The 18,302-nt window shown below is 43.7% G+C and overlaps 1 protein-coding gene across 2 annotated transcripts; it reads right to left on the bottom strand.

Annotated features, from left to right (window-relative positions):
* Window positions 1-563: 563 nt before the first annotated feature.
* egfl7 (EGF-like-domain, multiple 7) lies at window positions 564-10,669 on the bottom strand. Of its 2 annotated transcripts, none has more exons than XM_076084537.1 (9): window positions 10,491-10,669; window positions 6,779-7,020; window positions 6,019-6,141; window positions 4,975-5,087; window positions 4,249-4,344; window positions 3,935-4,156; window positions 2,089-2,165; window positions 1,781-1,943; window positions 564-1,108 (listed from the first exon to the last, which is right to left on the bottom strand). In XM_076084537.1, exons 2-9 carry the CDS (start codon window positions 6,850-6,852, stop codon window positions 1,089-1,091), a joined length of 888 nt encoding a protein of 295 aa, XP_075940652.1. In that variant the 5' UTR covers window positions 6,853-7,020; window positions 10,491-10,669; the 3' UTR covers window positions 564-1,088. The 2 variants fall into 2 exon arrangements, with proteins under 2 accessions (XP_075940652.1, XP_075940572.1); XM_076084457.1 differs by lacking the exon at window positions 10,491-10,669 and adding an exon at window positions 8,952-9,207.
* Window positions 10,670-18,302: the final 7,633 nt, after the last annotated feature.

Raw genomic sequence — 18,302 nt, 5'->3', positions numbered from 1 at the left:
AGGTACTTTCCTTAAGTATTTTCATTTTCTGCTACTTTAATATTACTTTGCATGGCAAGGAGTCTCATGAGGATCACATAAACGACCTGGCGGATCAGGTTTACTTTATACTTCTGTCACTAAATGTACATTTATCTGATAGCTGATTGGTAGATTTAACGTTTTGCAAAGTGCAAAAACTGAAAATTTCTGAAAAACAGGCTGAAATAATCCCACCAGACTTGCATTCAATACGATATATCTGCATAATGATTACTTGTACTTTTAATACTTAAATCTTGTTGATAATACTTCCATACTTTTACTTGAGCAGAACTTTAAATGCAAGTACTTCCACAATGTATTATTGATACTTTTACTGAAGTGAATTTACTGAATACTTCACTGATTAAACTACATGCTGTATATACTGTAGGAGAGGCCAACAGGAGATATCCAATGTTGCGTTAGCTTAATGGAGAGTTCGTCTTATCTTACATCAGCAGTGTGTACAGGACCGTGCATTTGCAAACATTATTCAGTCAGTAATCCTTTCATATCAGAGAGCACACATGGTGTTTTTGATTAAGACTTTTTTTATTACAAAATGTTACAAAACTAGGTAAAAATGTCTGTTGGAGCACAGAGAAAATAACCAGACGTAATCATAATTTAAATAGATAAATACAGATGTCCATGTCTGCCCCCGGGACAGTTTGGGCTTTAGACAGAGGACACAGCTGCACCGACGCAAAACAAACAGAAGCAAAGTGGCCAGTTTGACGCTCACTGGGTTGGAGTCAGATGTCACAGGGATGATGATGTAATGCTGAAACTGGCCCTGCCACAGGTACTCCTACAAAAATCAAGATCTTTGACAGTGATTCAACAAGAACAGTACATGAAGCTGTTGGGAGTAGTGAAAATCACAGATGATTTGTGCGGTGATTGCGTCACTGAGGTGGTTTCTGCTTTCTGCCATCCCCTTCTTGGAAAAAAAAAGGTCGGCCATCTTGGTGCATTGCGTACAATCTGTAGGAGGTTTGTGTCATTATTAACTTCATGGGAGATGTCTGGAAGTGTTTATGGCGGGCGGCCATGTTCGGTGGCTAATTCTCCTGACAAGAACCTATACGGGGGAGAAGAGTGGAACAAGTTACAACCATGTATTGGCCATATGCCATTACATTAAAACACAAAGTTCATGAAGTTATAATTGTTTTTTTCTGCTTTAGAAATTACAACCTGATTTTATTAACTTGAACATAAAATTGCAAAAAAAAAAAAAGCTTGGTTTGATAAATATCTGTAAAGCTTGGTGCTGCAGGGAAGGTAACGTCTGTGCAGACGTTCACGGTTTCCAGATGATGAACGCTACTGACATTTCCTCTAGCACCACCACGAGGATGACATTTGCTGTGCATGCTGCCGTTAGCATGTCGCTCAAAGCACCGCTGTGGTTCGGACTCTTGTTATCTACTCTTTAATTAAGTTACAATCCAAGACAAAATGTATCAATTAACTTATAGTTTGATCTGCTTTGATTGTATCACTGAACTGACTTAACAAAAATGTTATTACGTTACAGTCACAACATTTTATTATGTTATTCGATTTTTATTAATAGATTATATTTTATTACATAATGGACAATTGTTCCATTTGGGCTTTTACATTTTCTCTGATCTTTTTTTGAAGACGTTACAGAATAACTGTTCCTGCTTTCCCCGGGACACAAGGTTCCAGTGGTGTTCCACTAAATGTTGGACTTTCCCTCCTCCGAGTGCTCGAGGTCACTCACATGTGCCGATGCGCTCCTCCAGAAAGCCAATCTGCTCGCTGAGGGAGTCGATGCGGTCGAGCTGCTGGAAGGAGTGGGACAGTAAGGTGGTTTTCTCCGACCAGCGCTCGTCCAGCGACAGTGGGAAGAAGCTGCTGAAGGGGGCCATCACCAACTGCAGCTTCTGCACAGAGCGAGAAACAGGAGGGGGAAATGAGAGAAAAGGTGCTTCAGAAAACGGCTGTTACTCACCTCGCAAACCAACAAAAAAATCAACGTGACCTGCAGCATAATTATACTTCTTCAACAACTAATCTTTTCTCGTGTACCTTTTCCAGGAGCTCGACTCTGTTCCTCAGGCTCTGTACCTCCTCCGTCACGTTCTCCATCTGGCTGAACCCTCCACCTGAAACGAAACCATACAAATACAGAAATGCACATCAGAGGAGGGTGACTGCCGCTTTTGAATTTGTGGAAACTAAGTGAGGAGAGGGCATCGATCAAAGGGGAGATCTAGAGTTCATATCTCAAAAGATTCCTTCGCACATCCCGCCCTCATCAATCCGTCTCCTCGTATGATTCAGGGCCACTGCAACGTCTCTGAACAACAAAAGAAAGAAGAACTGCAGAGCTGCAGGGAGGCCGAGGGAGTTTAGGGCACAGGGCGCCATCATGGATTAGGGAAACCGCAGGAAAGAAGATGATACACAAGCTGAAAGAGGGGTCACCAGAAATAGACGTGCGCTCGTTCTCCCGTCCTGTGAACATGCATCGGTTATGGGGAAGTGTCTGGCCGGCTCTAGAGCGGCTCAATCTCTCCCAGATGTGGTCCATTACTGAGACGAGAATGAGTTCAGCAACAGGATGAGGAGGAGGAGAAGGAAAAGAGGGGAGCTGGCGATGACCCCCAGCAGAGAGAGTTGATGGAGCTGGAATGAGAATACAATCGTTGGCCAAGAGCGCAGTGAAGAAGGGAGACGGAGGGGGAGAAAAAAAGAGGATGATGGAGAGACACAAACGCAGGCCAACACTCCTCCACAGCAGCTTAGCAGAGTCGGAGCGATGGTCTACTTTTTGAACATTTAAACCTGTGTTTATGTTTGTGATCTCTTCATCAACATCCCTCTGACGTGTGCATATGAACAGACAGAGTAATGCAGTTTGAAGACAAACATCTCTGCTGGCTTTGCAATTTTGCGTTATTGCATCCGAGAGCTGAGCGGCAAAACTGAGCACGCTCCCACAAAAAAAAAACATCGCTTTCACCGAGGAGAGAGATCTGTCATATTTTGGCTTTTCATCCCCTCCCCACCCCCCCCAACCTTCTTCATGCGTTTGTCTCTTTGCTGACTCAGCGATACTTGCAGGGCTCGCGGGCGCAGTCACGGGAGTGAACTGTCTCATTTCAGCTGAGGAATTCCACTTTGTGTGATTTTTCTTCTCTACAGAAACACTGATAAATATAGGGGGAGTTTCAGAGCAAATTTCTCACATTTACATAAGAGATATTTCATTTTATGACACTTGAGAAAGTATCCCCCTTAGATTTATTGTTTGGTGACAACGGTGGAAACATTTGTGAGAAATGAGTATAAAATAAGCTTTCTTGGAGGTTTCATGGTGCATAAATTCCCCAAAAAGCAATAATGCTGACAAAGAACAGTATTTAAAAGGAATGTCCTGGGGTCAACTACTACACTTGTAGACATGGAGGGGGGGGTTGTTTTATTTTGTTGCTAAGATACAGGAAGCACACACAATCGAAAACTGACCTTTTCATGGTGAAAGACAACATTGCAACATTTTTAAGGCAACTAATGGAGAGCGTAGGATAAAACTATGTCCTTATTAGCATGGGAGCTCTATCAGAGTCAGATGTTTGCTGTACTCACAGGACTCACATGAGTCAACCCAGTCATTATCAAAGACCAGCTGGTCCCAGTCTCACCACACGGGGCCAGACCACAGGGCATCTGTCTGGAGTCGGCACCAGTCGCAGTGCATTATTACTCACGGTACGAGTTGAAAGTGGCATAGCGCGTACCAAAAGTAATAATGGACCGCGAGGCTGGCTCTGTTTCTTTCCTTCTGCGCTCCAGAGACTTCGCTGCTGACAAGAAAACACAAAATGATACTAGGTGAGCGCACGCTCACACTCCTGTGCTGTTCATTTACCCGCATCGGTGTGACCACCCACTGTTGCCTGGCTGGTCTGGGTGGGAGAAGGAGGAATAGTAGTAGTAGTAGGAGGAGGAGGAGGAGGAGGAGGAGGGAGGCTTTGACAGGAACGTCCATCTCCGGCAAGCCTGAAGCCGTCTCTGCACGCACATCGATAGCTGCCAGCTGTGTTCAGGCACACCTGGGCGCACGGCCGCTGCTCGCCACACTCATCCACATCTGAGAAACACAAAGAAATAGGTCTGTGTGTTAGTGTGTTACAGAGACTGGTGTGGTTGTGCAGGTAGATGTGTGTGTGTGCATGTGTTTACCTGTTATGCATTGAGGCCCCTTCCAGCCTAGCAGACAAGCACACTGGTTGGGTCTTAAGCAGGTACCTCCATTCTCACAGGGTTGTCCACACACAGCTGTTAGAGGACATTTAGAGGAAGGATTCAGCATTCGGGGAAATATGCTTATTTGCTTCCTTGCCAATTGTTGAGATGAGAAAATCGAAGGCTCTCTCGTGTCTGTATGCTAAATATAAAGCTACTCCCTAGCAGACTGGTGGAGGGGGAACGCCTGTGGCCAAAAGTCTGGCCACCAGCACCACCACTAATTAACACATTTTATCTCATTTGTTTAAGCAGTACAAAAACCAAAGTGTAAACTCAACAAGTGGTGGTTTTATGTTGAGTTATGTGCTGCACTATTTCTTGGCCGGGAGCAGTGACGTCTTACAGTTTCCACTGGCTGCATTCGGCCAAGAAAGAGCCCAGAATATACACAACATGTCTTGTTTTTATACTTCAGTTTATAAACTGCCTTTGAATGTTTTGTTTTTTTAACCTTTAGACAGAGCTAGGCTAGCCGTTTCCCACTGCTTCCAGTCTTTATGCTAAGCTAAGCTAACCGTCTCCTGGCTGTAGCTTCACGTTTATCTATCTTTCAGCAAGAAAGTGAATATGCACATCTAAATAGCTTTTTTTCCACTCGACAGATGCAGACAGTACATCCAGGATCGCCACATAAACCCATCACATGTCCCTGCAGGTTACCTTGGTTGCAGTTGTGAGAGTGAAATCTCCTCCAGCCGGGGCAGCACTCTGAGTAGAGATGCAAAGGAGGTGCTGCTCTGCTCACCTGCCGGTATGCCACCGAGTACACAGTCCTGTGGAGACAAAACACAGACACCCACAGTTAGGGATTCCTGGTTATTCATAATGCTGTCATCGCCCTCATATGTGCGTGTGGTCGATCCAGTTGTTTCCGATGTTCTGTCAGACTGAAAGAACGCTGATGAGGGAATAGGAAATTGGTGGGAGACTAAAACCACTGACCACTGACTTACAAGAGCGAGATGAGATAGGGAGGGAGGGAGGGAGGGAGCAAGGGGCAGGAGAAGAGATGCAAAGTCAGATCTAAGTTCGAAGACTGTTTGTTTGTTTTGCAAGGAGAAATACGAGGCGATGAACTGAGGCTAAAGCTTAAAAACAAAGTGAAAGCGACGATAGAGGATCAAACTATTTAATCAAAGTAAAGAGAATCACCACGGGATTAGAAGGCCTGTAATTCTCTGAAGCCTGCACCACAGAATGAGCCAACAAATCAGAAATTTGGTGGTGAGGAAAGAGTTTAAAAAAAATGTAAAGGGGGGGGCTCAAAAGCATCAGAGCTGGAGAGAGATTGAGAATGTGTAAGTGTGGAGGGAGACGCAGGCCAAGATAAACACGGCCACGGTCTCTGTGGGCAGGCAGTTCATTTCCCGTAGTTACACAAAGTACTCGATATTTAGATTCCAACCCAAATATGTGGCACCATGACCCACTTCTGCGGAAAACATGTCTTTGTGTGTGTGGGAGAAAGTCTAGATCTATTTATGAGTGCACTTCTAACCCTTGCCCTTCCTAAACATGTCGAGCATTGTTTATCGTTTAACAGAATAAAGCAGATCTAGTGATGGCTTAATTACGACGCTGTTTTTGACGCTGATGTGACCCGAGTCCTCGTGTACATGCTGGACTGTGTGGTTCAGCTGGTGTTCGCCCAAACAAACGCTGATTTAGTCGCTATTTAATGTTACAGCAGACTATTTCTCTCACTTGTACGTGCTGCAGAGGCGATGCCCCTGACACAGGGTGATGTAGGGCTTGTGCACCGGCTGGACGTACGACTCTGTTGCCGTTGCAACGCTGTGACCGAGGTCTCGGCCGCACACCCTCCTCCTGGAAAAAGGGAGAAATGAGATCGAGCATTAAAACTTGAAATAGAGACTTTCGGCCTCAACGAGCATCTGAGCCGAGCTGGTTTTAGATGTGAGGTTTCTGCTGCTTTGAAGTAGATTTCCATAGAGGTATTTAGGCTCCAAGTGGCTCCCGTCGGATTCAGAAAGCATGAACAACTCCACATAAGGAGCCAGAATGTTATTTGTTATTTGTCACCAGAAGTTGGCGTGCAGCCTAATTGCTCCTGACTGACCCGTGAAATCACTCCTGAATGTGTCAGAGTTAAGAGTTGATCTCTGACCTCTTTGGCTCCACTTGACCTTTCGTTTGGCTTTCGGTTTATTTTAGTCTCGGTGCAAATCAACGGAAGATGACAAGATGAGCCTGGAGACTCCCCCATAATGCTGTGCGTCCAATAGCCTGGGAGCTAAGGGTGGAGCTCTGGTCCTGAGGGAGTGGACTCTTGAATGTTTAAATGTCATTCCACCCAATTTGTATACATTCGCAGTGGGTGAAAGTGGCCTAAAGCAAACAGGCCTGAAGGACAGCTAAAGTGGAGATCTGTAGCTATAAGGACCGCGCTGATCAAATGACAGGCCACAATAAACACAGGAAGACTGTTAAGTTGAGCTGTTACCCGTGGTGAGCGAAGAACTGCGGAGTGGCCATCACGTGAAGGACGAAGGAGGAGAGAAGCAGCGTTTGGTACATTGTCTTCCTCTTTCCCACGTTCCCTCGCTCGCTCTCTCAGACTCTTCTCTGTGCCAGTCGAAGGGAGGAGGAGAGGAGGACGAAGAGGGGGAGGGGGGGGTCGTGGATCGTAGCCAAGGTCTCCTCACGCTGAGTGTGTACCTTTTCCTCCAGGACTACTCCAGCTACCTGCACAGAGAGGAAAGATAACCATGTATTAAAGCAGAAAAACACCGTTTTTGAGCCGTGCAATATGGGTCCATGAGTTGGCATTTGTCAGACAATTGATAAATTAGGTCGCATTGTTTTGTTTGTTTTACCTAAATAGTTCGACATGATCAGATGTTTATTTTCAACATTCCTAACTATTTTTTTCTCATAGATTGAGTGTGTGTCCATTGTGGGGGATTTTAAAAGGTCATAAAACAGGGTGCATTGGGGGGGGGGGGGGGGGGGGGGGGGATGTGTAGCACTTTTAGGTACTCTACTTCCTCAAGTCTAAAACATTTTTATGACCAGAACTATAAAGACGCGACCGACGTATTGTTGTAACCTGAAGGGTTAGTATGCTCTCGCTGGTGATTTTTGGACTGGATTTTCATGGGGAATGCTCCCCACAGCACAGGAAGCCTCAGAGAGACAAAGATAACTCATTGCTGGGCAGATGTCTGGATGCATCCTCGGGTAACTGGCACGGACGTAAAGACGAACTGTGGGACTGGACTGGTTGTAGTTCTGGTTTCCCCACATAGAGCCCACACGAGCAGCCACATATGTACCGGTCTGTGTGTTACTGTACTGTACTGAACATACAGTCCTGAGCTTTTGTGGACAAAGCAGGGTGAACTCTCTCTGACCTGCACCTGCATGGACTCTGAGACTCTAACACAAAGGACAGAGCAAGAAAAAACAACAAAAGAACTCTCCCTTCCCGCAAATGTTCACTCATCCCTTCACGCCATTTTTGGGATTATTACATACTGCACAGGATTAAAAGAACGGCGAAGCAGTTTCCAGAGTGAGTGCCGGTCAGCTTGGACCTGCTCCTGCTGCAACGCTATCCTACAGGCACCTTTCTTTATCAGACCAGACACTAAACCTTTGGGAAATTTCTAATAGGGCCTTAAAGTCAGCCTGGTGGGATAGCAGGTTACGGGGGACCGTAGCCTGCAGTGGAGTCGGGGGGGATGCTAAGCCTCGATTGACGGCTTGCATGTCTCTCTGATCCACCGCTGGCTTCGCGCCCAGAGACAGGACACGCACATCTAAAGTCTCATTCATAAGTTCATTCATAAATCAAGGGTAGATGTGACTCTCGGCACAGCAGGAGGCCACTTTGAAGACACACATGTGCACATTTGTGACAAAAAAGACATCATAACACTGGCGATGAGGAAGGTGCCCCGGGGCAAAACACTTGTTTTACTAGTTAGGTGTGGTATAGAAGATTGGATATTAGGTTTTTATTATGAGGCTGTTAAATATTAAAACACACCCTACCTCTGGGATGCATAAAGTACATTGCCAACGTTTCTATAGAAGGAATGTACAAACCACTCTACAAAGTAAATGGAAGCACGAATTTGATTAAACACATTACATTATTCTAAGTAGTTCTTGTATTGGTTTAGCAAAAATCAGCACTTAAAAAAACAATATACAAAAGGGATGCTTGTAATCCAGGTGAACATCTGTGATCACGAGGCTCAGAGCACGTGGTTGCATCTGCATCTGTAATACATTCTGGCCTATCGGGAGTAACTTGAGCAGACACGTTTCTTGCATTCGCCAGGAGAGGGCGCTGGTTCACAGCACTGCACAGCTCCGGAGACCACTGTTTGAGGAGCTACATCCTTCACGCAGAGCTCCATCTCTGTAATTATCTCACATACACGCACGCAAGAGTTACACGCTCACGCATTAAACGGATGACACCGATGAAATAAACCCAGAACTACCTACACTGAAAAACACAAGCGCGCGCTCTGGACACACACAGGCACACAAGCCATTACAAGCCAATATATCAAGGCGCGCATGCATGGATACAAAAATGAATCACAGACCGTGCAACGAATAATCAGCTTTTCTTAAAATAAAAATAAAAAACACAGTCCTACACTGCAGGAAGTGAAGAAACGCCCGCGCCTTGAACAAAGTTGGTCCCGTTATATATTCCGCTCGTGAGTTTAAAAAAAGTCCAGTGATGGAACTGTGCTACTAGTCAGGTTTCTCCTGCAGCCCGGACTGTCAGGGAGCATGGGGGGTGATGCTAGGACCTCCTCCCACTCCTCCAGCTGGGTGTCCCGGAGCTCCGACTGCCTGCACTGCGGGGACCCGTGCGTGACGTCACTGTGCGGGCTACACGGACTAGACTTGTTCATTCATAAACCTCCTGGTAGACTTCTAGTGGTACACTTCTACTGGTACACTTCTACTGGTAGACTTCTCAAGCTGTTCATCGGCTGGCAGGCGGGCAGAGAGACCCTGCGACGGTGTTTTATGGCGGCAGCTGCTAGAGTTAAAGGGTCGCTTCACACATTTTCAAGTCTGTCCTAAAACAATGCTGAGGTATATGTGAGGATTGGAACTATTTTTTGGGGTGCTGTAATCATTCTTCCTGCCCATAATTGCCATTAAGATATTTCATCCCAACATGTTTTGGAGTATCCTAGATATGTATTAGTGGAAGGGTTGTAACACAAAGTAGGGATTTTATGAAGGACGGCAATTTAGGAATATATCCTTTTGATTTGGCTGACTTTGAGTACATATTAGCTTCAGGTTTTCTCGTCTTACTAAATAATAATAATAAATCATTCAACCTTGTGTCTTTTGCGGAAAAATGCATCACTAAATTAATTAATTAATTAAAAAATATTTAAACATTTTAAATTAAAAAAAGAACAACAAATGTGTGTAAAAGTTTAATTAGAGATGATATAGCAATACGAGCTTTAATTGTATCTTCTTTCTTTCAATAAATTCTGCAATAGAGCGTCATATCGTTTACCCATTAGTTCAATATTTGACCAGCCTATAATCATGAATGAAGATAATATTAAGGCAAGAAGAAAACAATATATTACCGTACTACTGTCATGCTTTAGACTACTAATGTAGATTATACTACATGGCCATTATTTACTTTAAGCAATCATTACGGGCCAAGGACCCTATATTCTATTTTATTTATTCATTTTTAGAGGAATGGAAGTAGAGTTCTGCTGTATAGTGTCACACACACACTGTGCAATATGTACATATTGATTCTTTCATTGCCACATAGGTCTGACTGTACTGCACATATGCACTCAATAAATGCACATTAAACCAACTCTGTGTTATCCATACAACCTGTAGCCCTACACTGCAGTAACAATCAGCTATGAAGATATAGTTGTCCAGCTCTGTATGTTATAGTTATGTGCTTACAGTTGCTTTAATCTTCTATTTGTTTAGCTGAACGTCTGCATGTGTATCCTTCTGTAACTGTGTTGTTTGTATATTGTATAGCACACAAAGAATATTGAGAGCTAACGAGAAATAAAAAAAGAAAGTGAAATTAAAATGTTGAAGGAAAACTCATTAAAAATCAGACAGCTGTACTGTCTGAACGTGAACACGGTCATTTTATAAAATGCATTAAAAAATCTTACCGTCGCAGTAGGGGGTCATCAGGTGCGTGTGCGCGCGCAGGCCGAGCTGCGGCCGTGGGCACGAGCCGCCAGACCGGTGGATTAGAAGACTCTTCCATGCTGCCGGTTTCTTTTAAAGCTCGGGGTCGGTGCTTTTCAAATCAAATACACTCGCGGTTGATTCGAGGTGCTCCCTGAGAGTCGACCGGCCGCGAATGAAATGTCTTCGGGCGTTTTTCAGTTGCTTTTTATGCAGAGCTTCCTGTGGAACGCAGGAATTGGATGGACAATCCCAAACCGGAATTCCTGTGAGTGTTTGCCGCTGATAAAACCCCTCTCCTGCACAAACACCCTCCATCCTGCTCAAACCGCTTCGCGAATCTGATTTTGAAGCATTTTTCTGTCCCCCATTGTGGAGCAGACATCTTGAAGTGGGCCTTCAGCCCTCTCACCCCATGGCCCTCTGCTGCCTTTGCAGTGCACAGAGAAACGCAGGAATCATCAGTACTGGAGGGGCCTGAACCTTACACTTAGCTAATTATAACACCACTTAGCTTGTTATATTTAATATTTAATATTTAAGCTTGTGGCACAATGAGAGCTCATATGGGCTCATGTTCACAGCGGTTCAGGGCGCCGTGAGATCAAATCTGTCAAATTGCAGCTTGTTGAAGCTAAATCGTTGCACGATAAGAAATACGTTTCTCTTTCCTCCTCCTGCTCCTGAGCGCTGATTGTAGATCAGTGGGAGGAATGGTAAATCTGTAATAGCCCTTTGTCACTTTCATCCACGCTGTAGTAATGTCCATGAGACATGTTCTCGCTATAAAAGGTGTCTGTGTTGACCCGGATATAAGACAGATTTCATCTATTTCTTTCATAATGTGGTTGTAGCTCTTCAAAAACATGATAATCCAGTTTTTAAAATGATCAAAATAAACAATTAAGACCATTTAATTAATGAATCCTTTTGTAAGATTGTTTTCTCAACTGCTGTTTAAATGTTTTTTCCTCATTTACATTCCTGGGCCCTATTAACACTTTGCAGGATTGGAACTTTTAAGTGCTTCAGTAGTAAAATAACCGGGAAAAAAATCCAGCCCACTTTATTCACGTTTCGGTCCTCAGACCCTCACGGTGTGCCAGTTTTTTTGACAGTTTTGCAGACATGCCTGTCTGTTAGACGTCTACAAACTGTCAAATGACCTCTTAGAACTGTTTTTCTCTCATGTTTTCCAGTCTTGTAAGGGTTTTGGAGAGTATTGAGAAGGGGTCGTGCCTGGGCTCAGATGGGGTACCCACATGTGAGCCTTAAAAAGCTTTCCGTAGTGATACAGTAGCTGACCGGCTGCTCCTCCACCTCTGCCTTGAAGCTGCAGAGCTTGACTGAGATCAGTCCGACAACCAGGATCCATTTGTCATTCTAAGCATGTGCAGAACCGGACCACATACTCACACAGTTAAATGTGCACGCACACACACCAATACGTTTTCTGTGTGTGTGTGTGTTTAGGGTTGGGTGGCTGGGCTTCAGAGGGCACACATCACAACTTTACTCAAATTGAACAGCGCATGGTTACTTGATTTATTTATTTTTTAAGTTTGTTGAAGAGTATGTAGTGTTTGGTGTTCTGTCAGTGTTCATCTAAGGTTCCTATGCTGAGTAAATGTATGATCTGACCCTCCCTGCGTACAAAGACTCTGCGATAACAAAGAGGCTACGTGCTCAGCCACCATGGGAACACTTCACTGTGGGGTCGCAGGTGAGCACGCACCAACACACACCACCAAGGCTGATCGCTCCTCCGAGGGGGCCCATTACAATATAGGATGCAAAATCAGTGTGAGCTTGTTTGTCAATGCGCTGCTGTGTGTGTGTGTGTGTGTGTGTGTGTGTGTGTGTGTGTGTGTGTGTGTGTGTGTGTGTGTGTGTGTGTGTGTGTGTGTGTGTGTGTGTGTGAGCTTTTGTAAGAGAGACCGAAGAGGGAGGGTATATCTCTTTTTAAGGAACTCTTTTCATTCTTTGAAATCTAGACTTGGCCGACACGAGCAAAAAGTTTTGCGGTCTGTGTTCCAGATTTGTCCCAGAGAAGAAGAAGATGCGGGAGTTGGGACGGGGAGGGGGGGGGGTGGGGGGAAGTGAAGCAAGGCAGCACTTCCTCTTTGAGAGGAAACAGGAAAAGGCTGGGGGAGCGAGATTCTGGAGGCTGCACCCTTGGAACAATAAAAATCTTACTTTGACAGGAAACGGATCTGCGTCAAAGAGGTCCTGACAGATTTTAGCTAAAGAGCAGTAGCGGTGACCCTGGATGGGGCAAGAACAAGAGGGCAGCTGTGCCCAACAATAACTTTACAAAAAGTAAAAACAAATTACATTTGAACACACAGATTTCCAGTTAATACTGTGTAGATATGTGTGGTAGGGATACATCTGTATGAATGTGCAGAGGGCGAGTAACGTCCAAACCTTTCCAGTAAATGCGAGAGGGAGAGGTTGGTGGGGGACGTAATACAGATGTTTCTTTAATGCCTGTTATGTTTGTGCGTGTGATGCTTTTATTGGTCACTTCAGCTCAGATTCATGATCCGTCATAATCGGTGTTGTATTTTCTTCTTTTGAACAGCAAGGTTTCTTTTTGTATTTTTTCTTATATGTTTTATTATTTGTTGTTGACAGTGCAGCATTATCAAGGAACAAATAGGATGCGTTCCCTGGATGCGTCGATAGTGAGTTTACTGCAACCTTTCGGATTTGAATGCATCAGAGACGCAGGAAGCATCTATAGCAACATCTCTGCGCTCTTTTCTGATCATCGACAGAGAGTAACGTTTCAATTTATAGCAACATTACAATATAAAATGTTAAAACAACAAATAATAGTCGAGTCATTTTTTATTATATAGTCCAATATGACAAATTGGTCTCAAGGCTGACAGTCTATACAGCCATGCGATCTTCTTGCTGTGACGTGCACTTATTTGGTCAAAATTGCATTTTCCAAATTAAGAAAAAGGGAATTTAAATATTAATTCATCAAATTTTTCCAAGTGAAATAAAAACTTAACAGCCCAATAACCCATCACAAGTGATTGTTGAACTTTATGTGAGCTTGATTTATAAAAAAAAAAAAAAGGAAAAACAACTCCTTGTATCACTTTGTGGGATAAACGTAGACGTTCTTAAGTCAGTAGAGCGCCGCAGAAGTTGACGGCACGTCTTCGAATAACACCGGCTTTAAGTTGCCACCCAACCGGTGTGATGGGAAACGCCCGCCCAGGGGCTGGAAGCTTGTCCAACAATGGTTGTTATCTTCTTTTGAAGAATGGAGGGAAAATATGCACAGTAGCTGTAGTATCATTATTGATACATTATATTTCCTTCCACAGAAAGTGAAGAGGATTCAAGCTTCAGTTCAATTTTAAACATGTTGTTCTTTCCTTTCGTCCCCTTTGAGTTTTTCAATCCGTGTTGTGTGCCAGCGTTTTTCGGGTCCAGATTTAATCATCACCACTAATGGAGGAGCCGAATGAGCAATGTTTTACGTAACTGCGGCTTTTAGAGACACGATACTTTAATATGGTTAGAACACGCGTTTGCCGCCTAGAGAAGTGAAGCCAGGCTTAATGCTGTGTGATTGTGTTTGTGGTTTACTGTGAAACAGAAAGAGATGGGGATGACGATATGGAAACATTCTCACATCTCCCCTAGATTTCCTTCATTTTTGGAATTCGTTAAGTTCAATAAGTTGAACAGCCAAACTGCGGCGCCATCGTGTCCGATTTGATCAACTCTGCTGAATCACAAGTGAGAGAGGCTGTGAGACTAGAGGTGTGAGCGTGTGTGTCTCGGCTCTGTAGGATTTCCATGCTGAGCCGCCAAACAGGACATCCTGTTGTCCAAGGCCTGCCACCAACACCATCAGCATCAGGCAAAGCCGAGGCATGCACTCATCCAAAGCCTCCTGGAATTGAAAATACTTTGCGCTGATGGTCCTGGCACTTCCTGTGCTCCATTTCAACAGCCAGAGGTAGTTTCAAAATACATAATTCAAAACTGATGCTGTAGAATTCCCAAACCCAAAAATATCCTTGACTAATTTTGTTCTTTATTCTCATTCAATATTCCAGTGTAACGTCCCTTTCAATGGCCTCTCCTCCTCACGGTGTTTCTGTCCTCCTGCTGCCAGCTCCCCTTGTCAGTCTGTCATCAACAGTGTGGAGAGATTAGGGAGTTTATACACATTCCACTAAAGTCTGCGCCTCAAAAAAAAACATGCGAGTCTGATTGGCTTATTTACTATAGTAATCAAACTCTCCTGCTCTGAGGCTAATGTTTGGAACAGCGGCCGTGACGACTGTGGTCCAACAACGTCTCGCAAGATTTGTTCTCTGAGGCTGCAAGTGGGTTAAATGTGGACACTCACCGCGCTGCCACACTAATCCTGAAATATTTTCTCCAGACTAGACTAAACAGGGAAGTGATACTGGCATGAGAACATTATTCATTTCAAGGATGGTTAAAAAGACATGAAACAAATGTATGTTATATACTTATTAAATCTGTTAACATCGAATCGAATATGTTTTAATATTTAAAAGAGTGCAAATTGCTGGTCATGCGAAAGGAAAAGCCGGGGGATCACCATAGTCATTAGCATACATCATCTTGGAACCATGAAAGTTGAGTCCACTTTTTGTAAATGGCCAACTCATAGACGTGGAGGTATTTCACTAGATAAGAATAAACTGGTGAACTCCTGATGGTGGCGGTGGATGAAACGTCAGGGGATCACCAAAATTCCTGAGGATTCATCATCTGGGGAGCATGAATGGTACTAAATGTATAATGTTTACCATGCTCACCATCTTATTTTAGCTTTTTAACATGCTAACATTTGCTACAGACGGATTTCCGTCAAAAGTCAATTATTTGTTTCGTCATAGACAAAGATTTCACAAGCATGAGTTCCACTCGGAAACTTTTAGCAACACTGAGGTTAGCATAGGTGTGTATAAGATGAGGACGGTGTGTCTGCGTCTGTGGTCAACATGCTAACGTACATTCAACGGCATCACCCAGATGTGCCGATCACCGGGACAAGGACAAAAACAAACCGGAGCCCAACTCAAATTAGAACCGGTGGAAGACGATTAAACCCCATCAGCGACCAAACTCTTCGCTGCTCATGGATCCCCACATGACCCTATTAACCAGTGATTCATCCCCTCATACTCTACCCATTCGTCATCCCTCCATCCACATGACACGTAGATTTATCAGTTCTTGTCACTGACAGTCTGTTTTAAATACAAGGCTCAACATACGTTCTTCTCTTCCTGCAGCAACTGAAGAAGCCCAACCAGTCAATTTTATAGATTGTTGATGCACCCCAATCTGGTGCGGCTCTGATGACATGTTGTCCGCTGTGCTGAACACAAGGGTAGTGCATCAAAAGGGACTGAGTGACATCAGGGTGGAGCAGAGAGCAGGAAGGTTTCTTTTCAGCCGGGTCAGCCATCTGTTCCAGAGCTGTCCTCCGGGAGAGTACCGGTCCATTAAGACCAAGACCACCCAACACATCCACAGCGTCCTCCCAAGAAGTAAGACTCGACTTCTTACTTACTTGTCAATAAAACTTCTATTCACATAAAAATTCTTTATTCATATTTAGCTTTCGTTTTTTCAAAAGTGTCTACATTTGAATAAGGGATACAAATAACTATTATTTTCACCTATAAAATGTCTATCATAATTTCGCAATGGGAAGTCTTCAAATAGCTTGTTTTGTTCGACCAAAAGTATAACAGAGGAAAAAAAGCAAATCTTCATCTTTGTGAAACAGGATCACTAGTAGCATGGATGGACATGATCAAATAATAAAAAATGGCAAAAACTACATAATTCATTGCAGTGACTTCTAGTATTACACGTTGCAACGTGATTGCATTTATATGGAAGTCATTTTGAAAAGAGGGCATTTTCCCCTCCTCAGCTTTAACACTTTCCCTGCAGCAGGCAGCAGATCTTTTTGCTGCTTCCCCTCAGACGTTCGTGTACTTTGAGAGAAAAGGGAGAACGTTTAATGGAACATTCAGGAGTGTAAGTTAAGAGTGAACTGCTGTCAGAGGAGCAGCAGGACTCCTCGTGATGAAGAGAGGTTACATGTGTGTGTGTGAGACCCCACACTGCTCTTTCTGTCAGGTTATAACTTGATTCTTATTGATGTGGTAAATAGATTTTCTCTTGCCTTACTGTTGACTGGTACAGTTTGTGTGGAGAGCGCAGTCTTGCAGTGCAGCGCCATAATGAAGTACAATGTACAATGTTGTATTTAGAGGAATCATCAGTGGACCACAGAGACGGAATACCAGCCCATTGCTGATACTTTCTCCTAGTCCTAATGACGGGTTCATTAAAACGGTATCTAGCTCGCTAACTAAGCACAGATGGCCAAGAAGCAGTTACAGTCTATCAGACAGAGACTCTGGAGGAGTTTTATGCCAAACCACAGCTTTGTCCAACAGTCTCAGCATTACAGCTATTTGATCTCCTGTCTGTCTCCGTTTTTTTACCGGAGATCCAAAGCTTCACTGTCCTTCATCCATTTAGTATTATGTGTGATTATTCGCTGAAGCTCTGGAGAGCAAATCAAGGCAAATCAAAAGTGACAGTTTGTTCAGCTGTGTGCCCGTTGAAGTGAGGGGTAACGCAAGGGGCATCGGAGACTGTATCTCCACAGACGGCAAGATACACCCATGCTTTCTGCTTCTCCCCCAACGGCGTTCATCGCTCTGATCAGAGAGCATGAAAATAGAAATGATGACGTCTCGAGCAAAATGTTTCAATAAACAAGCCTGACTAATGGGCCTCTCTCTGATGAGGTTTACAGCTACTACACGCTGCTGCACACGGGCTTTATGAGGCAAGGCGCTCTCATAACTATGTCAGAGACATTAGCAGTGGGGCCCTAATGTGGGCATTGCCCCCATCAACAGACTGCCGACAGATCAACAGCACTGAGGAGACAAGCATGGAGGAATAGTAAGAACAGCAAGGGAGGGTGATAAAACAAGGGAAGAGGGGCTGAACGATAATTAGATTCAAAGTGGTTTTTTTTTCCAAGTGGGTTCCTAAAAAAAGTCATAAAAAAGATTTTAGTTCAAACCCTTGATGTATTTAATGTTGCCAGACTAAAAGCAAACACATGTAGTGGCTCACAACATGTGTTTATTCTTTACTGTCATTTTGTCTCTAAAAGGACCTACATTCTAAGGAGCAATGAGAAGTGAAAAAGTCTATAGGAGTACAATTCCAGCAACACTTTAAGTAAGCAGAACTATTGTTAGACCAGCGCTTTTTGGCTTGTGCTTCACTATTTTTCCTAGTTTTTTTCTTAGAATTTATGACTTTATAATTTTGCAAATTTGGGAGTTTTTCTCTCATAAATTTGCCACTTTAATCTCAAAGAATATCTAAATTCTTTCCCCTTAAATTAAATACTTTAATCTCTGAGATTCAGGTTTTTCCAGAATATTACCCCCTCCCCCTTTTATTTTAGTTTTTACTGATAAAGGCCCTAATACACTGTCGGTAGTTTTACATCTTCAGAGTTGTATAAATTATTCTAAATTGTTCAGATAACATCTGAGATGGCAAAATCAATTCTCGATTGAATTTATACAACCCGTGATGAGGGGCTGCAAGTATACATCCTAAGAGGGTGGGAATTCATGAATTCTGAGAGGTCGTCAGACTGGATTTAGAAAAAGTTAGCTTTATTCCACTTCAAATCCTTCTGCTGCTGACTGCAGTTTCCTAGATAGTCATTAGTG

Source organism: Anarhichas minor, unplaced genomic scaffold (assembly GCF_050575085.1).
Source record: "Anarhichas minor isolate MPS153535 unplaced genomic scaffold, ASM5057508v1 ptg000002l, whole genome shotgun sequence".
In the NCBI taxonomy this organism is placed as follows: domain Eukaryota; kingdom Metazoa; phylum Chordata; class Actinopteri; order Perciformes; family Anarhichadidae; genus Anarhichas; species Anarhichas minor.
Note: the sequence above shows the minus strand (reverse complement) of the source record. Positions and strands in the feature narration are given on the sequence as shown.